The sequence below is a fragment of the Armigeres subalbatus genome, chromosome 2 (genome assembly GCF_024139115.2).
Source record: "Armigeres subalbatus isolate Guangzhou_Male chromosome 2, GZ_Asu_2, whole genome shotgun sequence".
Lineage (NCBI taxonomy): Eukaryota > Metazoa > Arthropoda > Insecta > Diptera > Culicidae > Armigeres > Armigeres subalbatus.
In genome coordinates, this window is record NC_085140.1 from 294357703 (window position 1) to 294376995 (window position 19293).

General features: G+C 38.3%; 1 protein-coding gene across 2 annotated transcripts in view; it reads left to right on the top strand.

Annotated features, from left to right (window-relative positions):
- The first annotated feature begins 250 nt into the window (after window positions 1-250).
- The window catches only part of LOC134212432 (6-phosphofructo-2-kinase/fructose-2,6-bisphosphatase 1-like), a 319297-nt gene continuing 300254 nt past the window's right edge, over window positions 251-19293 (top strand). Inside the window, exon 1 of one of the 2 annotated variants that reach the window (XM_062690280.1) lies at window positions 251-1144. In XM_062690280.1, the coding sequence (XP_062546264.1) occupies window positions 1051-1144 (94 nt within the window). In that variant the 5' untranslated portion in view covers window positions 251-1050. The remainder of the gene's footprint in view (window positions 1145-19293) is intronic. The other variant, XM_062690281.1, reaches the window with a different exon arrangement.

Here is a 19293-nt window from a genome sequence, read left to right on the forward strand (position 1 = left end):
AGCTCAATTTCAAGACATTAGTAAAAATCCATATAATCGAGGTATACCTGTATCGCTGTTATGATCTATAAGTAGACAACCACGCTGAACCATCGCCGATTGTATGTAGATCGACTCGGTTGAAATAAACCGGTGAGATTAGTAGAATTGGCGCTGTTTTGAATCCGCTGTGTTTGTAAACACGAACAGTTCAACATCTAGGTATGGCGCGCCTGTAAAAAATACAGCCCTGAAGGAAGAACAATCTCATTGATAGCGAATCAATGTGCTGCAGTAGCTGCTTTCTACAGTAGATCGATCCACAGATCCCGACTAGGCGATCCAGTCCAGTTTAGGAAATCTGTCTGGCATTATTGCTTCACCACCGATCGGAGCGACAGGCGGCAAGAGCGCAACAAAACGCGAGTTTAACAACCTGTTTCACGGCCATCCCGACTTATTGGAGCTCTCTGTGGCACTACTGTTGCTATCTTGCCTTGCTGTCATCAACCGTGTAACGTGCTTGTGGTTGTTTCGCGCCAGCGTACAAAGTGCAACTGCAGTTGGACAAGAGTGCATTCCGCGTCCAGCCGTCGTGGGTGCTTTCGTTCGATTAGTTTAAGTTCAATTTGAAGAAATTTAGTCACTTTGTGTTCGGTGAATAAACCGTGTCCAAGTGAAGAAACTTCCCGGAAGCTATTTTTGTTTATTATTACTGCGATTTAAAAATTACCGTGCAACTGGAATCAACCACCGTCACACGTGAGGTAGTAATTGTGATTGTGTAGTTTGGGTAAATCTATTCGATTTCATCAGAATCTAGTTCACTCAGAGCCTTAAGTAATTAGTGGAATTTCCAAGAGACGCCTTTTGCTGCTAATAAAGTTGAAAACAAAGCTACAAGTGCATATTCTCCCTCCTCGAATAAAGGGAAAATCAATAAATCACATCCCCGTTCGCAACCGAGATACTGTGTCAAGGTAGAAGTGACCATCAAAACGTGTACAGCCCCAGTGAAAACAGCTGAGTGAGTGACGGGAACGGGAACGAAAACAACAGAGGTGCAAGGAAATGGCCCCCATTGCGACAACCAACGATCCCAAGCTGGCTCAGGCTGGCGAGGATGCCCTCAATCGACGATTGGATGCCAGCTATTACAGCAACCGTGAGTATCACCGCTTGGGAAAATGGGAAATTCTTGTCCATATGCTTATGGTCGCTCGAACGAACAAGCACCCAGTTGTGCGGTCAAGGTCGTTCGGATAGACATGATGAACTTTCATTGTTTCCGTCTCATCTTTGCATGTTCCGCTTCAGTTACACGTTTTGGTGGCGCAGGTCACGTGTAATTGTTAGTATGTCGTTGGTGAAAAGTGATTGTTCTTATAGATAAGTATTTAGTTGTTGTCTATGACCTAATTCCGAAAGGAAAATTCACCAGTTTCATGTTTCGCAATGAAGACGAATGCATAGTTTTTGCGTCATACCATGCGTCTCCACTGGCAGGTGACGTTTTTTCATAGATGTCGAGTTCTACAGTGTTTGTATCCAGAGAAATAAGATAAGGGGAAAGTTAGAATATCATTGAAATTGTGATAGCTGTGAAATCGATCTATAGCTGTGTACAAAATTTTCTAGCTTCAAAACGAAGATGACACAGAAAGGTATTAAACTTCAACTGAACGAAATGTTTATGAACGTTTTTTTATGCGTCGTATCAAGTGTCTCCATCTCCGATCTTTTATATTTATATTGAAGGAGAAATCATTAATATAACGTTTCCAGAGACTTTTTCAAATGAAAGTTAAGGGGACATCACTGAAATACTATCTCTATTATTTAATGAATACCATTTAATCTATCGCAGCTATGATTTGGAAATACTGTTATGTTATATTATTTTTTTAAATACTGGTCATGTTATGTTAAATCAGTAACATCGTAAGAGTATTTCCTAATCCAAACTCCGTTGAACGATTTAAACATTTTAGCTCGTCTCTATTTGTAACCGGCTTTTCCATTTGCGTTGTTACTTCACATTGCAAAAAAAACTGTGCACAACACAGCATGCACCTCCAGCAGTAGTTGTCACAAATTAAATACTAACGTTTGCTGTTTGCTCTCTTTGACTATCTATGCATGGCAGTCGTTTGTTACTAAGATCGCTTCTTATGACAGAGAGTATGAATTCTAAAATGTTTTCATAACATTCGTGTTGAATGCCATTCGTACCGAGGGTGTCAACCGATTGATAGATAATAGGCTTCCGCCATGTTGTTGGAAGTTTCTTCCTGTTCTGACATACGAATTAAAAAGAAAAAAAAACTCAATACATATAATTAAATAACTCCTTCTGGTTATCCCGTTCGACGGTCATTGGGGCATGACCACGTTCTACAAACCCACCAAAACAGCTGCACGGCACGTTCCGTGCAACCACATATTAAGCGACATTTGCCACCACACGGCTGCTGACTGCATTCATTAGGAACCTAGTGAACGCAATCAGGCACGAGACTGCCGATGGCATGCAATCAGTTTGTCAGTAGAGTTTTATGCCGAGCTGGACTTTGCTCCTTGACAGCAACAATATAAATTGCCTTGTTGCTTCATAGCTTGCACACTATAGAATGCATGCCGAGGTAGTTCTACCGAGCTTTGATGAAACGGTGGAAAAAGATTGATTATAGGCCTATCTGCTGCCATCTACATATGGTCTGCCAAACCGGGCAATGTGGTTGAGGATATTCAGTGCGATTTGCTATACGAAAGCTTGGGCTGTAAAATCGGTAATTTTTTGTTGGCGTTTGGTGCGATTTGGCAGAACCCCGGCCATATATGGATCATATGTTTTGCTGTTGATGTGTTTGCCCTACGCATAACTGCCCCACACGCTATGTTTAAAGGCAGCTATTATGCAAAGTGAATGCACCTTGGATGTTAAGCCGTTAGGTCATAGTTTTTGACCTGTAGTTTAAGGATCCGGGTCGATTGAAATATTTCATCGGTGAAAATTTGACTTTTTTACCATTTATGGGGATATTCTTAACATAAAAATCTATTCCGATTTTTAAAATTTTTTTGAAGCAGGTAATGTAAAATCCAGGCATCACATTTTTTTCCTGATAGTTCAAGGAAAGTTTTCATATATTTTTTTTTCATATGATGAAAGTAGCAAAAGTTATACTAAAAATACTGTTGACACCGAACATATATTTCATTTTTCGATAGCGAATTCTTGTGTAACTGCATATCTCATACGTGTTTATTAAAAAAAAACCAGCAACCCTGCACCACTTGTTACCATAGAAACAGAATTTAACGCTGGACAGGTCAAGGAAGATGCTCGATTATATTTCAATTGTGTTCATAATCATCTTCTGGAAGGAGGAGACTATGACACAATTTTAGACAAAAACCCTCCTCCAGCGCTACATTAGCTGGTGGGATTGGTCTACCAAATCTTCGGCCTTGTAGCAAAAAAAAAACATCCAGACAAATCTGAAGTCTGGACATCAGAGGTGAACGCTACTCGTGACGCTCAACTTGGTTTCACAGGGCATTACTGCCGAAGTCTTTTAGTTAAACGGGGTGTTTTGAAAAGAAAATAATGCAATGTTATTACAAGGTTTTGGAGAGTCTACCACAGGTAGTCGATTGCTGTAAGTGTAACATTGTTGGACTTCTATTCAGACGCCATACGAGATTTTGTTACTGTTGGATAGCAGCCGAGCTACCAATCACCGAAAAATTTCTAATTTTGAAATTCCATGTTCTTGAATTGAGCGCATCACAGGGAGGCCTCACAAAGTATACGGAGCAAACAACGGAAGCCATTCACATTAATTTCTATACTATCTACCAAAACTATCAAATGCCAGATAACCACGAACAGTATGCAAGTAAACTTTTATCCACGGTGGTAGCATATAACAGTGGTCACATAATGCAGACGTCCATTAAGTTTGAAATACAGAACATACATAAATACTACTTAGAACTAGTTCGCAGTTTTATTTTTTTGATTATTTGAAATGTTAAAGAGTGATATTATGTTCTTAAAGTTAATAATACTTCTTCTTATTGGCATTACATCAATCACTCTGACATAAGCCGCCTCGGAGCTTAGTGTTCATTCAGCACTTCCATAGTTATTAACTGCGAGGTTTCTAGTCCAAGCTACCATTTTCGCATTCGTATATCATGAGGCTACAATGATAATTTATGCCCCGGGAAGGCGAGAATATTTCCTAGACAAGACCGGGAATCGAACCCAGTATGGTCTTGCAGTGTAGCAGTGCATCTTACCGCACGGCTAAGGAAGGCTACAGATCTATTCATAATAGACCGTAAGAACACTTTATGGCAGTTGTTTTAATATAACTTCTACTATTCTCATCATATGAAAAATGTTTTTAAAGAAAATGTTTCTTAAAGCATCAGGAAAAAAAAGTAGTGGTTGGATTTTATATAACTTGTTTCAATTTTTTTTTAAAAAGTCAGAAAAGGTTTTTAGGTTAAAAATATTATCTTAAATAGTAAAAAAGTCAAAATTTCACCGATGAAATATTTTAATCGACGCAGATTCTTAAACTAGAGGTCAAAAACTATGATCTAACGGCTTAACATCCGAGGTGCATTCACTTTGCATAATAGTTGCCTTTAAACATAGCGTGCCCCATATTAGTTTTGATAGATTTTTACTTTTCATATATAAATAAATTATTTTGTTTGTAAACTTCTACGCGGTGATTTTAATCATCATTATTTTAAATTTTTATTATTATTTATCTTTATCAAAAAGATTTGCAGCCCTAGACCGGGCTCATGTGTTAACTTGCAGCTTCTGTTATTTTATGGAGCATCTTTTTTTGGAATAGTATTTTCTTCTTTTTTTCTTGACCTACTTTAATTGTACCTTCGCTGGCCACAGGGGGAACCTCGGACAAAATGAGTAATGGCGGATGTATTACAATTATTATTCAATGTTATTGTTGAAGTTTTGACCCTTCTCGGAAGCCTCTTTGCAAGCAGCTCGGAGCCCTCTAATGGCTTGGAAGCTTCCTTTCAAGTGGCTCGGAAGCCTCCTGTCAAGAGGGTCGGAATCCTCCGTTCGAGAGGCCCGGAATCCTAATTTCAAGAAGCCCGGAAGCCTCCTTTCAAGAGGCCCGGAGACCTTCTTTAAAGAGGCCCGGAGATCTCCTTTCAAGAGGCCCGGAGACCTTCTTTAAAGAGGCCCGGAGACCTCCTTTCAAGAGGCCCGGAGACCTCCTTTAAAGAGGCCCGGAGATCTCCTTTCAAGAGGCCCGGAAGCCTGAATTTGTATTGGGAAGTTTCACGTTTCACGTTGAAGTTTCCAACTTCATGGAGAGCCATGTATCCCCTTAGTTTTAAGGTCTCTTACAAGTTACGCTTATTTTCATTCACAATAAAAAAATGGGGGTACCTCTATTAATGCAAAAGCTCCAAGGGGTACCTCTCATAAAAAAAGGTTGAGAACCGCTGTCCTAGAAGAATTTTAGAAGGAATTCCTTGAAGAAGTTCCAAAGGAATTTCTGAGTGAGCTCTCGAAGGAAATCTTAGGATTACTCCTTGAATCATCGAAGAAATACCTTGAGAAAATTCCTAAGAGAATTCCTGGATTTATCTCCGAAGTAATTTACGGAGGATTTCCCGAAATAATCCTTGGAGGAATGTGCAAAGAAATTCTTGTAGAAATTTAAGAATGTCGAAAATTTCTTCAGCTTTCAGGAGTTCCTTTGGAATTTCTGACCAAAGAAATACAATTAAAATTACGTAATATTTGAAACTACCTGACAAGTTTTTAAAAGATTTAAGATTAAACGCGTAATACACAATACACCAATTACGTTCAAATTTCTGTTGCCCCACCATTACCAGAGGTAGGATGTAGGTTGTCTGAAAGCTTGACCCTTGCAAATGTATAAATCTTGGCTGAAAGCCTTGTAGATTTAACGAAAGAACGAAAAGGTTTATTTGACATGCCGGATTGTCCAGATAAAAATCTGATTGCGTACGCTAGAGTGAGAAACCACCTAGCCGATGGATGCGCGTTGATGATGAAAGTCATTGTGCTCATCATTCATTGTTCGATTCTTAGAGCGAGAACACGTATGTTTGATATCTGCGTCCGACGCGAGTGCATTTGGCTGATAGATTTATTTGGCTACGACACCCTCTATGTTTTTTGCTGTAAATTAAAATAATCGTAGCTCTTAAGATATAGGAAACATTGACCTGAAAATTAACGGAATTTACGGCTCTCCATAAACTTTTCTGAAATTTTCATTTTCTTTGAAACTGCCCAATTCAAATTAAGTTCATACATCGAGCATCCTACAGAAGTTTTTTTTGACTATTTAAGGCTTCCGAGCGTATTGAAAGAAGGCTTCCGAGTCTCGGAAACGTAAGCCTCCCGCGGCTTCTGAGTCTCTTGAAAGGCGGTTTTCGAGCCACCGAAAAGGAGGCTTCCAAGCTTCTTGGGAATAGAAATTCAAGCCACTTGAAGAGAGGGTTCCGAGCCTCTTGAAAGAAGGCTTCTAAACCTCCTTCAAGGGAGGCTTTCAAGCGTCTTGAAAGAGGCTTCCGAGCCACTTGAAAGGAGGCTTCTGAGTATCTTGAAAGGACGCTTCTTGAAAATACGCATCCAAGCTTGGCTAGCCTCTTAAAAAAAATCGAGTATCTTGATGGAAAGTTTTCGAGCTCTTGATAGGAGTCTTCCAAGCCTCTTGAAAAAAAGTCTTCCGGGCCTATTGAATGGTGGCTTTTTAGCCCCCTGGTCTCGGAATATCTTGAATAAAAAATTTTGAGCCTTCCGAGCCTCTTGAAAAGCGGCTTTTCATTCACTTAAATAAATGGAGGCATTGAACGGACGCTTCCAACTTTCTTGAAGGAAAACATCCGAGCCACTTAAAGGGAAGCTTCAAGCCTTTTGATAGGAGGTTTCCGAACCAATCGAAAGGAGGCTTCGGAGACTTTTTGAAAGAGTCTTCGAGCCTTTTAAGAGAAGGCTCCCAAGCCTGTTGAAAAGAGGCTTGAAAGTAGGCTTTCGATCTTCTTGAAATGAGGATTTAGAGCTTTTTAAAAAAGCCCGAGTAGCACACTTGTCAGTTTCTGTAACTCATATAGATCAAATCAAGTCACATAAGTGCTGTTCCAAATGTTTAAAATGAGACTTTAGAACCTGTTGATAAATACCTTCCGAGCCTTTTGAAAAGATTCTTCCGAGGCTTTTTAAAGGAGCAGACAAAAAAGTTATAGATAAAAGCTTAAAAGAAGGCTTCCGGACCTCTTGAAAGAAAGTTTCCAAACCTCTTAAAATTAGGCTTCCGGTTCAATTGAAAGGAGGCTTCCGGGCCTCTTGAAAGGAGGCTTCCGAACCTTTTTTTATTGTCTTTATAAAGGAGACTTTCAGTCCTAGGCTGGCTCGTCTCCGGAGCTTCTGAACCTCTTGAAAGGAGTCCTCCGAGCTCCTTGGAAGGAGGCTTCCAAAAAGCCTAGAAAGATGCTTCTAATTCTCATGCAAAGCAGCAACTGAGCTTTCTGAGAAAAAGTCTTCATGTCTCTCAATTGGAGGCTTCCGAATCTGTAGACTCTAGATTTTAGTTAAGAATCATATTCTTAACATATTATTCAACATTCTGCTTTGATCAGGTAGATTGCATAGAAGATTTTTTAATTTTGTTCATTCGAGGATTTGCCCTTTTGATCTTTTGTCCCACAGCCCTTCATCTATTGTACTGGATGTGAAGGACAGGATTCAATTGGTCATGTATTACTGATCGCCATTTATATTATTTACAAGACAAAGTTTTGAAATGAAAAAATACAAATTTATCAAAAGTTTATCAATAAGTTTTGATTAAAATTGTAATTCATCCGCCATGACGCATTTTTGTTCGAGTTACCCTCTGGGCCCGGCGAAGGTACCCCCAGGGGTACATGTACCCCAGGTTGGGAACCGCTGTTCTAGAGCATAATTCAATAGCAGGCACGAAAGTCCATCACCACCTAGTCGGGATTCTAACGAACTGGACTGTTCGCCCGATATCTTCACACAATTTTGCACCCCATCCATCGTAACTTTACGCGATCTATACTATCGTATGCCGCCTTGAAATCGATAAGCAGAAGGTGTGGCGGACAGTAAAGATCTGTTCCGATGTCAAACGGCCGTCAAAGAAGCCGATAACTTTCCATGAATTCATTCACTAATGGTGATAGACGGCGCGGCGGAAGATAATCTGAGATATCACTGTTCTGTTTCCCAGATTCTGACTATCAGCATGTGCAGACAATTGGCCATATTTTCTCTGGGCCCATATGTATGAGATCAGTTTCTTACCAGTTGCTATTGTTCTTGATTTGTTGCATGGCAGCCTTAATTTCTCTCAAGGTGGGGGCTGGTTAGCCTCCATCGTCCGCTGAACTAACGTAGTCGTCTCCTCCGCTGCCTTGACCTTCACTGCCTGTACTCTCAGCGCAATTTTTAAGTGTTCATAGAAGTACTGCTTCCACCTTTCGATCACTATTTGTATGTTCGTCAGTCAAAATGCTCAAATTCTTATTCCTGCACATCTTGGCTCGTGGCACAAAGTCTTTGCGGGATGCGTTGAACTTCTGATGGACCTTGTGTGTTTTTTTGATAATGGCACAGCTGTTACAACTGCTCGTACTCCGTTTCTTTCAGGCAGCGTTTCTTTTCTTGAAAGAGGCAGAGGTCTGTTGTCTCCGTTTCCGTCTACAGCGTTCCACGTTCTGCAGGGTACCTTGCTGCAGCGCGACTGCCCGCGCTGCGTCCTTCGCCTCAAGAACCTGTCTGAACTCTTCGTCGAACCAATAGTTCCGTCGACTTCGTCTCACATACCCGACGTTGCTCTTCCAACTTGGAAGTCAGATAATTATAGAAGAAAAAATGTTTTAAGCTCTTTTTAGTGGAATGTATTCAACCGTCTAAGACGAGTTTAGTACTTTCCATTTAATTCCACTAAGTTTTGTCATCTTTGCAGATACGTCGAGTCAAGTACAAGACACTGAAGACGACTGCAAAGATAACAAACTTAGTGGAATTAAATGGAAATTATAAATGTTGGGCTATTTAATTAAATTTCAAGGAAACATTCAATTTAGTGGGTCAGGTGCTCCATCATGCTCCAGTTTAACTTTGCCAGTGCTCCAACCTCATGAACAGAACACTTTCATAAATAAAGGATGGATGATATGTCGATGTATATAAAAGATACCCCCAGTCAAGCCCTGTATTTCTCGGCATGTTTGCATTTTCTATGCAAAATTAGAATGATTTCGATGAAAATTAATTTTCTGAATATGTAGTCCTGTGATGTAGAATTCCTAAATTTCTTACCAGTTGAATGTCAGCAATGATAATTGGGGTTGAATTTCAAATTTCATTTTCTCCATTGTCTTTTTTTTAATTCGATGCAACGAACGCTGTGTGAATTACTCCTATACCTTATTTGAATGTGTCACAATAACGCAGAGGCGCGGCCACGTTCCCGGACGTGGGTAGGACAAAAACTGGATTTTCAAATCTATAGAATACTTATATGGAATTTCAGAGACTTTCCGGACCGCCTCTAATAAGTTATAAAATCCCTATGACTATAAAGTCAATCATTACATTTCTAGTGTTTATAGAACATTTGCAAAAAACAATTATAAAATGTTATGAAAACTCATATGTGAATATGTACGTTATGTGGAAGATATTGATTTGGAAAATGTATTGGAGGTAACCACTTTCCCTTCGATGGGACTCAAACCCATGACCCTACAGTACGCTAGACTGGTGCTTTAACCAACTAAGCTACGAAGGACCTCCGTCGGCCTCGCAACCTAGCGGCTACTGAACGAGCTCGAGATTCCCAAATTGGACGCATAGTCAAATCACTCGCAATCCATTTCTCAAGCCAATACTTCCACATGTGTATTGTACACGTCCACATTAGAGGAGCGTGAGTATTTAGAATGTCTGGCGGCTATACACATTCTTCATCAGCAACGGTACTGATCAAGTGAGGTTGTGTAAGCTATTTGCCGACGGAGGTCCTTCGTAGCTTAGTTGGTTAAAGCACCAGTCTAGCGTACTGTAGGGTCATGGGTTCGAGTCCCATCGAAGGGAAAGTGGTTATCTCCAATACATTTTCCAAATCAATATCTTCCACATAACGTACATATTCACATATGAGTTTTCATAACATTGTAAATTAACGTCCAAGTCCGGTTTAATCCCCGGAAATAGGCAATTACCTTTGATTGAACTGATTTATAAAATATTGGATGGCTTCAAGCAATTTCATTCACTTCTAGGAATTCGAACCATTATAAATCTTCAGAAACATAGCTACGAACTACTAGTAAAGCTTATGATCGTTCAAGATTCTTTAAGGGTGTTTAGTACGGTTTACGGTCCTCCTTAGCCGTGCGGTAAGACGCGCGGCTACAAAGCAAGACCATGCTGAGGATGGCTGGGTTCGATTCCCGGTGCCGGCCTAGACAATTTTCGGATTGGAAATTGTCTCGACTTCCCTGGGCATAACAGTATCATCGTGTTAGCCTCTTGATATACGAATGCAAAAATGGTAACTTGGCTTAGAAACCTCGCAGTTAATAACTGTGGAAGTGCTTAATGAACACTAAGCTGCGAGGCGGCTCTGTCCCGAGTTTTCAGAAATCTCTGAATTTCAGACTTTTTTTCTTTTTAACTTTTAAGATTTCATGCAAACGTAGGTATATTTGTAATTCCTACAGATTCCAATGAACTATTAGAAGCTTTCAGAGCTCTTCTTCTCATAGGCTTGCTACCAGGTATCCGGATGTGCTACCATCATGATCTCGGGAGTCTGGTGACTACCACTTCTGCCTTATGGACATGAAGTCTGGCAAAGACTACATTACATAATGTGGCATAGACTACATCATTTTTCTTAGCGAATCATCTATCTATACCTCTGTTCATCTACCTTACCGAGTTAACGAAATATCCTTCCCGTGGTATTGTAGGGATGCAGAAGTTTTCTCGGTCTCTAGTAGCAACAATAACTATACAGTTTTTACATCAGTTTTGACAAGAGAAGTAACTATTGACAAGTTCAGTTAGTCTTGGCTAAATTAAGCTAAGCTGTATCCTTGTTTAGATATTCAACTTTTGATTAATTCACCGTCAGTCTGTCGATTCTTTAAAAAAAATCTAAAATTCACTGAGCCTTCCTGAACTAGCAGAAATAATTAGGTATTTCCAGAAAATGTTCAACAATTTTATGAAAGTACCGTCGTGCGGGGCTTCTTTTGACTCCGGGGGCTACTTTGGATTTTTGATTTTCTAAAAAAACTAAATGAAAAAAATACTAAATTTGAAACAAAAAGTTGACATCCAACTATCAACAAGGCACCCGAATGGTGATAATAGCAATTTGAGAGTACTTAACGTTGTAATTATTGTTTCAAAATATCCAAAGTAGCCCCCGATTTATCAAAAGAAGCCCCGCACGACGGTACAGAACCTATAAGAAACTTCAAAACTTCTTAAAAAATCTCAATACATCATTAATAATACACTTTTTTGAATAATTTCGCATAGACTCTAAGAAGCCTTTCGGAATAGATTTCTCCTCTACAATCCCAGTACCTCCCACGATTGTCAGTTTAACCTCTAAGCTTTCAAACCTCTGATTCTCTTTGAAACGTTTTAGTGATATTTTTTGAGATCTAGAAATTGAAACTGTATTGATAGCATTAGATTTTTTAGTTATCCATATGGTATGTTCTTATTATTCTTCGACTGTTCTACCCAAGTAGTTTCATGCGTATAGGACATGTCCTACTTGTCCCACCCACTCCCGGCCACACTGCAATAACAATAACGTAAATGTATTCGGACAATGCAATGGGGTGATGACAACTTCCTAATTTCAATTTATGCAGGTGATCAAACTATATAATTATGTGTATTCGCGAAATTTTTTTTTCTTCTTTATTAAAGAGGCTTTCAGCTCTTGGCTGGTTCACCTCTGGAAAATTCGCGAAAATTGTGCAAAATCCACGGTCCATGTGATTGATTTATTGTATGAAAATAACTGCCTCTTTCAAGTCCATATTAACGATCACCCTTGCGGACGTGGCGTAGATTTGTAAATATATGCTAAAACATTCAATAATCATAAAGTGAATCATTTTCATAACTCTATTCTAGGCTCGTGCGAATTGGACTTTTACCTGTTCATGATTGTGAAATAATTTCCCCCATTAATCAACATTGATGAAGTCTAGTCGAGAAATAAAAGCTAATTGCACAAAATGCAATCCATATTAAACAAATTAAACGTATGGGTAGGACACGTGAAACACATTTTATTGCGCTGATAGCGACAAAAAGTCATCAAAATCAAGCAACCACAATAATTACCCTAATTGAAAGGCTGGTTTCGTTCCGAAGGGAATCTCCTGGATCTACATGCTTGTTGTTCCGCTGCCCATTCGCGTGTAAGTAAACAACAAGTTCAAGCAGACTATCGACTAGGGAGCAGCATCCTGATCGGGAGTGATAAGGTAATCAGTTCCTAGATTAGGGCTGATCAACAAACAGATTATAGCGTAGCCGTTTCGGGATGAGCATTTTATAGGAAAATTTTAGGTTCAAGAGCATGATGCTCATACTCTTGTCTTCTACTTATTTTACAAAATGTCATTATCACAGTATCCGGCATTTTAAAACATTTAAGATGTGCCAAGACATAATGGACTCAACATCGTGTTGGATTAAAAAAAAAGTAAAAATGCTGTTTGCATCAAATTTTTTTCAAAAAAAATTAACAAAAAACTGTTTGAAATATGTGTTTGAACGAAATGTCTGGTAAACACTTGACGTTATGTGAATTGATCGATTGTATGGAAGGAACCAACAAAAGTCTCATATGAATGAACTCGATTTGTTACCGTACCTAGTAAACACTTGGTTGAATAGGTTTGCTTTACAGCCATCATTGCTCGATAAAAACACTGATTACAATCAACAACAAGTGGTGTGTTTGTTTATCGGTAGGATCTTATTTTATGCACATATATAATTTTTACTTCGGAGCGGGAATCGATTAGCTATGCACACTCAATGGTAGGAAAATTTACCTTCGTTTAAAAGTTATTAACAATAATGATAAGATAATCTAACGATGATTATAGTTCTGCAGATTTCAAGATCTTATAACTAAAGCATGATATAATAATAACTTAGTATACACTGTAGTCAACAAGTTTTGATACACTTTTAAAATAACGTAGATGGTATAATCATATATACCTATATAGATATAAGAAGGAATGTCGTGAGATTTATATATTGCCCTCTGACATTTGAATCCACTTCTATAGCACGTTCTTCATGCCTGTCGTACCCTAAAGTAACTATTAAATCTTTACTTTCGCCTCTAATTCCATCATGAATTTAACACATACGCACCGTACCCAAAAAAAAAAACATTTCTAGAGAAGAATTAAAAAGGCGTAATTCATTTTGAGCTTGGTTTTTGGAATAGCGATTGTGCGCTTCTTTCAAACTATTTTCGTCATCTAAAGTGCCTAACGTAAAAAAGGGTCTCTTCCATAATTCCATCTAGTCCAAACATGTATCTAACGCCAGAAACAAAAATAACGAATCTGAATACGAAATAAAAATTGAAATTCGTATTTATTATTGTAAATGAAAAATGTTTAAATCAAATGATTAATATAATTTAATTTTACAAATCTCCGTTAACAGTTTAACAGTTTATTTACATTTATTTTTATTTTATTATTATTTTTCACTAATACCAAGTATAGTAGAAATGAAACCTTTAAAGTTCCTGCAGGTGAACCTCCATCATGCAAAAAGAGCTTCTGCTGTTATGAGTAGGAGATTCAAAAAGAAGGAATTTGGAGTGGCACTAATTCAAGAGTCATGGTCTAATAAAAGGAAAATAAATGGTATAAACACACCGAACTGTAAGTTGTTTTATGCTGAAAAAGAAAGTTCGCCAAGAACTGCTATTTTAGTCGATAAAACATTGAATTGTTACCCCATTACAAGCTTTTTAAAACGGGACGTGGTTGCGATCATGGTTGAGGTGCCAACCACCAATAGAAAAGCTGAGGTCGCTGTAGCTTCGGCCTATTTTCCGGGTGATGATCCTGAGGCCCCTCCTCCTGAGGTCGAATCATTTTTTCAATACTGCAGAGAGGATTACAAGTCATTCATCAATGGTTGTGATGCCAATGCGCATCATACCGTGTGGGGTAGTACGGATATCAACAGTAGAGGTGAATGCTTACTAGAATATCTCTCATCCAATAATATTGATATTTGCAATAGGGGAAATGATCCAAAAATTTTTACAAGGGTACGTAAAGGGCAAGGGTACGATTTACGGAAGAATTGCAAACTGGCATGTTTCCAAGGAAACATCATTGTCAGATCATAGACATATTGTGTTTGGATGGAGTTGGGAAAAACGATCATCAACTTCATTTAGAAACGCTAGAAAAACGAACTGGGAACAATATGAGCAATATTTAAATTCAGACCCATTTACAAAAGGTGGAAAGATTGATTTAGTTCAAGAACTGGAATGTTTTCCCCAAAAGGTAAATGATAAGATTTCTGTCAAAGAGGATGGATTTTCCACACAAAATTCTGGTGAAACATTAAAGTTGATTATGGAAACCCATTTTCTTGGATCAGTGCAGACCCAACAACAAGTGGTTCGTTTGAAAGTCAGCAAGTTCAGCAAGAACAACTCAAATGTCTGATGATGCGAAAACTGTTGCAAAATGGCTGACGATATCTTTACAAATGCAGTGAGATCCTTTGAGCCTTATAAATCTGCAGGACTGGACGGAATATTACCAGCAATGATTCAAAACGGTGAAGCAGTGCTGTTTTCACCATTAATTGCGATTTTTAAGGCAAGTCTAAGACTCAATGTATTCCATATTCACGGAGGAAAGTAAAAGCTATCTTTCATATAAACAAAATTAGAAAATATTTTTTTATTTCTCGGAATATTTACATGTTATGTTCTACAAAGTTGTAGCGCAGCTTATTCTTTATTCTATATTAGCTTAAAAAAACTTTTTCTGTAGCTGATTTAGAGCCTAATTGGATTAGGGTGTACCTCAAAAAACAGTATTTTTGATCTACTTTTTTTTTTAAGAAAATTATTTTGAGCTTTTTAGTGGAATGTCTTCACTTGTCATAAGACGAATTTGTACAATCCCATTGAATTCCACCACTTAATTGTATCTTGACAGATACGTATTTCGACCTCAACAGTAAGGCAGTCTTCAGTGTCTCGTACTTGACTCGACTTTTTTTGTTTTAGATTTCTCGAAAAAGTCTTCTTCAGGTAACTTTTAGAGCTCAACCAATTGCAACTTTTGATGGGTAAATATGCTCAATATTTTTCTCCGATCAAAAGTTATAATCTTTTTTCTGTCAAAATTAATTTTTTTTCATAAGTTGATATTTCCGGTTAGGGTGGACCAAAAAAATATGTTTACACGGCATTTGAAAGAGAAATTCATATTCTTCATTATGTCAAAAAATTGGGGATACGTTATTTATTTATTTCAAGTTTTACCAATTTTACTTAAGTCATGTTTTTTAAAATAAATGAATATAACTTGACAACGGAAGAAGATATAGACGATATTCTTATAGCAAAACACGCGTTTTGTAAAGCCCCAAAAGTCTTCAGAAGGTGACATCCGTGAAAAATAAAAAAAATGAAATGAGCAGCTCATAAATATTGTTTTTTGAAGGACACCCTTATCCTGGTAAGTAAAATTACTTGTCTAAACAAGTGAGCTTAAGAGCTACGTTAAAATTTATATAGCAAAGTTGATTGGAAAAAGCTGCGCTACAACTTTTTAGAACATTTTATGTCAATATTCCGCAAAATAAAAAAATATAAAATTTCCCTTTTTTTTTAAATGGCCCACCCTATTTTTCGATAACTCTGTAATAAGGGCCCAAGTATCCAGAACAACTTTGAAGGACAATTTTTTTTTCTTAAAAGTATGTTTTATGCCGAAAGTGCATATTTTCTCGTAAATCTTGCAAAACGATAATAATGATAAAACCTATAAAAAGTATCAAAGCTGTAGAATTTATTTGAAAAGACATGATTTTAGTAAAATTGATAAAACTTGAGATTAAAAAATAAAATATCTCCATTTTTTTGACATAATAAGGAATATAAACTTCTCTTTCAAATGCCGTGTAAACATATTTTTTGGTCTGCCCTAACCGGAAATATCAACTTATGAAAAAAATGTAATTTTGACAGAAAAACGATTATAACTTTTGATAGAAAAAAGATACTGAGCATATTTACCCATCAAAAGTTGCAAATTTTTTGAGCTCAAAAAGTCACCTGAAGACGATTTTTTCGAGAAATCTAAAACAAAAAAAGTAGATCGAAAATACTGTATTGTGAGGTACACCCTAATCCAATTAGGTAAAATTACTTTAAATCAGCCAAATTGAGAGCTACAGAAAAAGTTTTTTTTTAGCGAAATTGATTGGAATAAGCTGCGCTACAACTTTGTAGAACATAACATGTAAATATTCCGAGAAATTAAAAAAAAAATTCTTAATGACGGTAAATATGAGGGAAACCACAAAAGGCGTTTTGCCTCAGGGGGGCGTTTTGGGGCCTCTTCCCCTATATTTTTTTTGTTACTCTTTTGTGTTTTCTAGTTTTATAATACACGCGAAAGGCATCATCACCGCTTTTGATAGAAGGCTCGGAGACCCACGTCGCGCTGCACAGTGATGCCACTCCATACAAAACACGGAAAAAAGTCTTTTCAATCACATTTTGTCAACCGATTATCTCGCAACAGGTTGCATTCGATGCGGAACATTGTCCCATTGCTGTGCAATTGAAATTTGGCCGGATAGGACTATGGGCTCATAAGGAATGGCCAAAATACATTATTTTTTTCATACAAAAAAATACATCACTCATTTTTTTGAACTTATCCTCAATCGACTCGCTCGCAACAATGTGTTTCAAAACAAAATCCTGTTCCATTGTTTTATATTAAAAATTGGTCAGATCGGACAATGGGATCGGAAGTTATGGCCAAAATACTAATTTCATTATTACAACAAACACAAAATCATTTTTTTTGCACTTATGTCCATCCGATTTGCTTGCAACAAGTTGCGTTCGGCGAGGAATTGTATAATCCATATAAATTAGTATAATAATATAATAATCCATATAAATTAATAACAAATTTGAAAAATAAGACCTATCCACATATTTGTGTTATTTTAAACTTTTCTTACATATTTCTCAACCCTTTTGAACGAACGAGAAAGGCACCATCACCGATAGGTGGATTAATTAGGGTTTTTGTGCTTGAGATTGCTACGTAGCTTTTTCAAGACAGTGATATATAAAACTTGTCATATACATATGACGATTTTATGACCCTGAAATAAGCCTTAATGATCAGAGTTATTCAATATGATTCAATTATATGGTATTTGTGCAAGCATTGTATGTACTAAGAACTGAGGTAAGCTCCCTCGCAGCAGAGCGCTTTTTTCGAACTAAAACGTGTATAACTCTGAATTGGGTAGGAATTTTCCTTATCCCAGCTGAAAAATCTCTTTCAAATTTATCAAGGAATTTCGTGAACCTACTTTTCCACAAATTTGAATGAATGTCATTTTGATGTGATAATAAGTATATGTAACCGCATGAAATTTTGCAGGAATGTCTTTCTACTTCAATCAAGTTTTCCAAATTCCATACAAAAATTACCATTTTGGGACTTTGGGAGAGCGGCTCCAGAAATTTCTCCGGATATTTCTCCAGGAATTGCTTTGATTTTTGTTCCAGGGATTTCTCCGGAAATTTCTTTAGTAATTTCTCCGGATATTCCTCAAGAAATTCCTTCCAACCTTTTCCCAGGAAATTCCTCCGGAAGTTCCTCCAGGAATTCCTCCGGAAGTTCCTCCAGGAATTCCTCCGGAAGTTCCTCCAGGAATTCCTCCGGAAGTTCCTCCAGGAATTCCTCCGGAAGTTCCTCCAGGAATTCCTCCGAAAGTTCCTCCAGGAATTCCTCCGGTAGTTCCTCCAGGAATTCCTCCGGTAGTTCCTCCAGGAATTCCTCCGGAAGTTCCTCCAGGAATTCCTCCGGAAGTTCCTCCAGGAATTCCTCCGGAAGTTCCTCCAGGAATTCCTCCGGAAGTTCCTCCAGGAATTCCTCCGGAAGTTCCTCCAGGAATTCCTCCGGAAGTTCCTCCAGGAATTCCTCCGGAAGTTCCTCCAGGAATTCCTCCGGAAGTTCCTCCAGGAATTCCTCCGGAAGTTCCTCCAGGAATTCCTCCGGTAGTTCCTCCAGGAATTCCTCCGGAAGTTCCTCCAGGAATTCCCCCGGAAGTTCCTCCAGGAATTCCTCCGGAAGTTCCTCCAGGAATTTCTCCGGAAGTTTCTCCCGGAATTCCTCCGGAAGTTCCTCCAGGAATTCCTCCGGAAGTTTCTCCAGGAATTCCTCCGAAAGTTTCTCCAATAATTCCTCCGCAAGTTTCTCCAGGAATTCCTCCGGAAGTTTCTCCAGGAATTTCTCCGAAAGTTCCTCCAGGAATTCCTCCGGAAGTTTCTGTAGGAATTCCTCCGGAAGTTCCTTCAGGAATTCCTCCGGAAGAATTCCAGGAGGAAGATCCTTAGGAATTCCTGAAGGAACATCCGAAGAAATTCCTGGAGGAATGTCCGAAGGAATTCCTGGAGGATTATATGGAGGAGTTTCTGAGGGGTTCCTGTAGAAATTTTAAAAAGAATGCATGCAGGAATTCCTGGAAGAATATCCAGAGAATTTCCTATAGGAGTTCCGGAAGAATCCCCGGAGAAAGATTTCGAGGAATATCCGGAAAAATTTCTAGAGGAATATCCGGAGGTATTGTTGAAGGAATATTCGAAGGAATTTCTCCAGGAATTCCTCAGAAAAATCTACCAGGAATTTCTCCTCGAGCTCCTCCAGGAATTCTCCAGGTTCCTTCTGGAATTCTTCCGGAGATTTCTTCTGGATTTCTTCCGGAAGTTCCGTCTCGAATTCCTCCTGAAGTTCCTCTTGGAATTCCGCCGGAAGTTCTTTCCAGATTTTTTTTTTTATAAAGTTTATTTCAAAATTCTGGAATATCCTTGGAAGTTCCTTCTGGAATTCATCCGGAAGTTCCTTTTGGAACTCCTCCAAAAGTTCTTTCTTGAACTCCTCCGGAAGTTT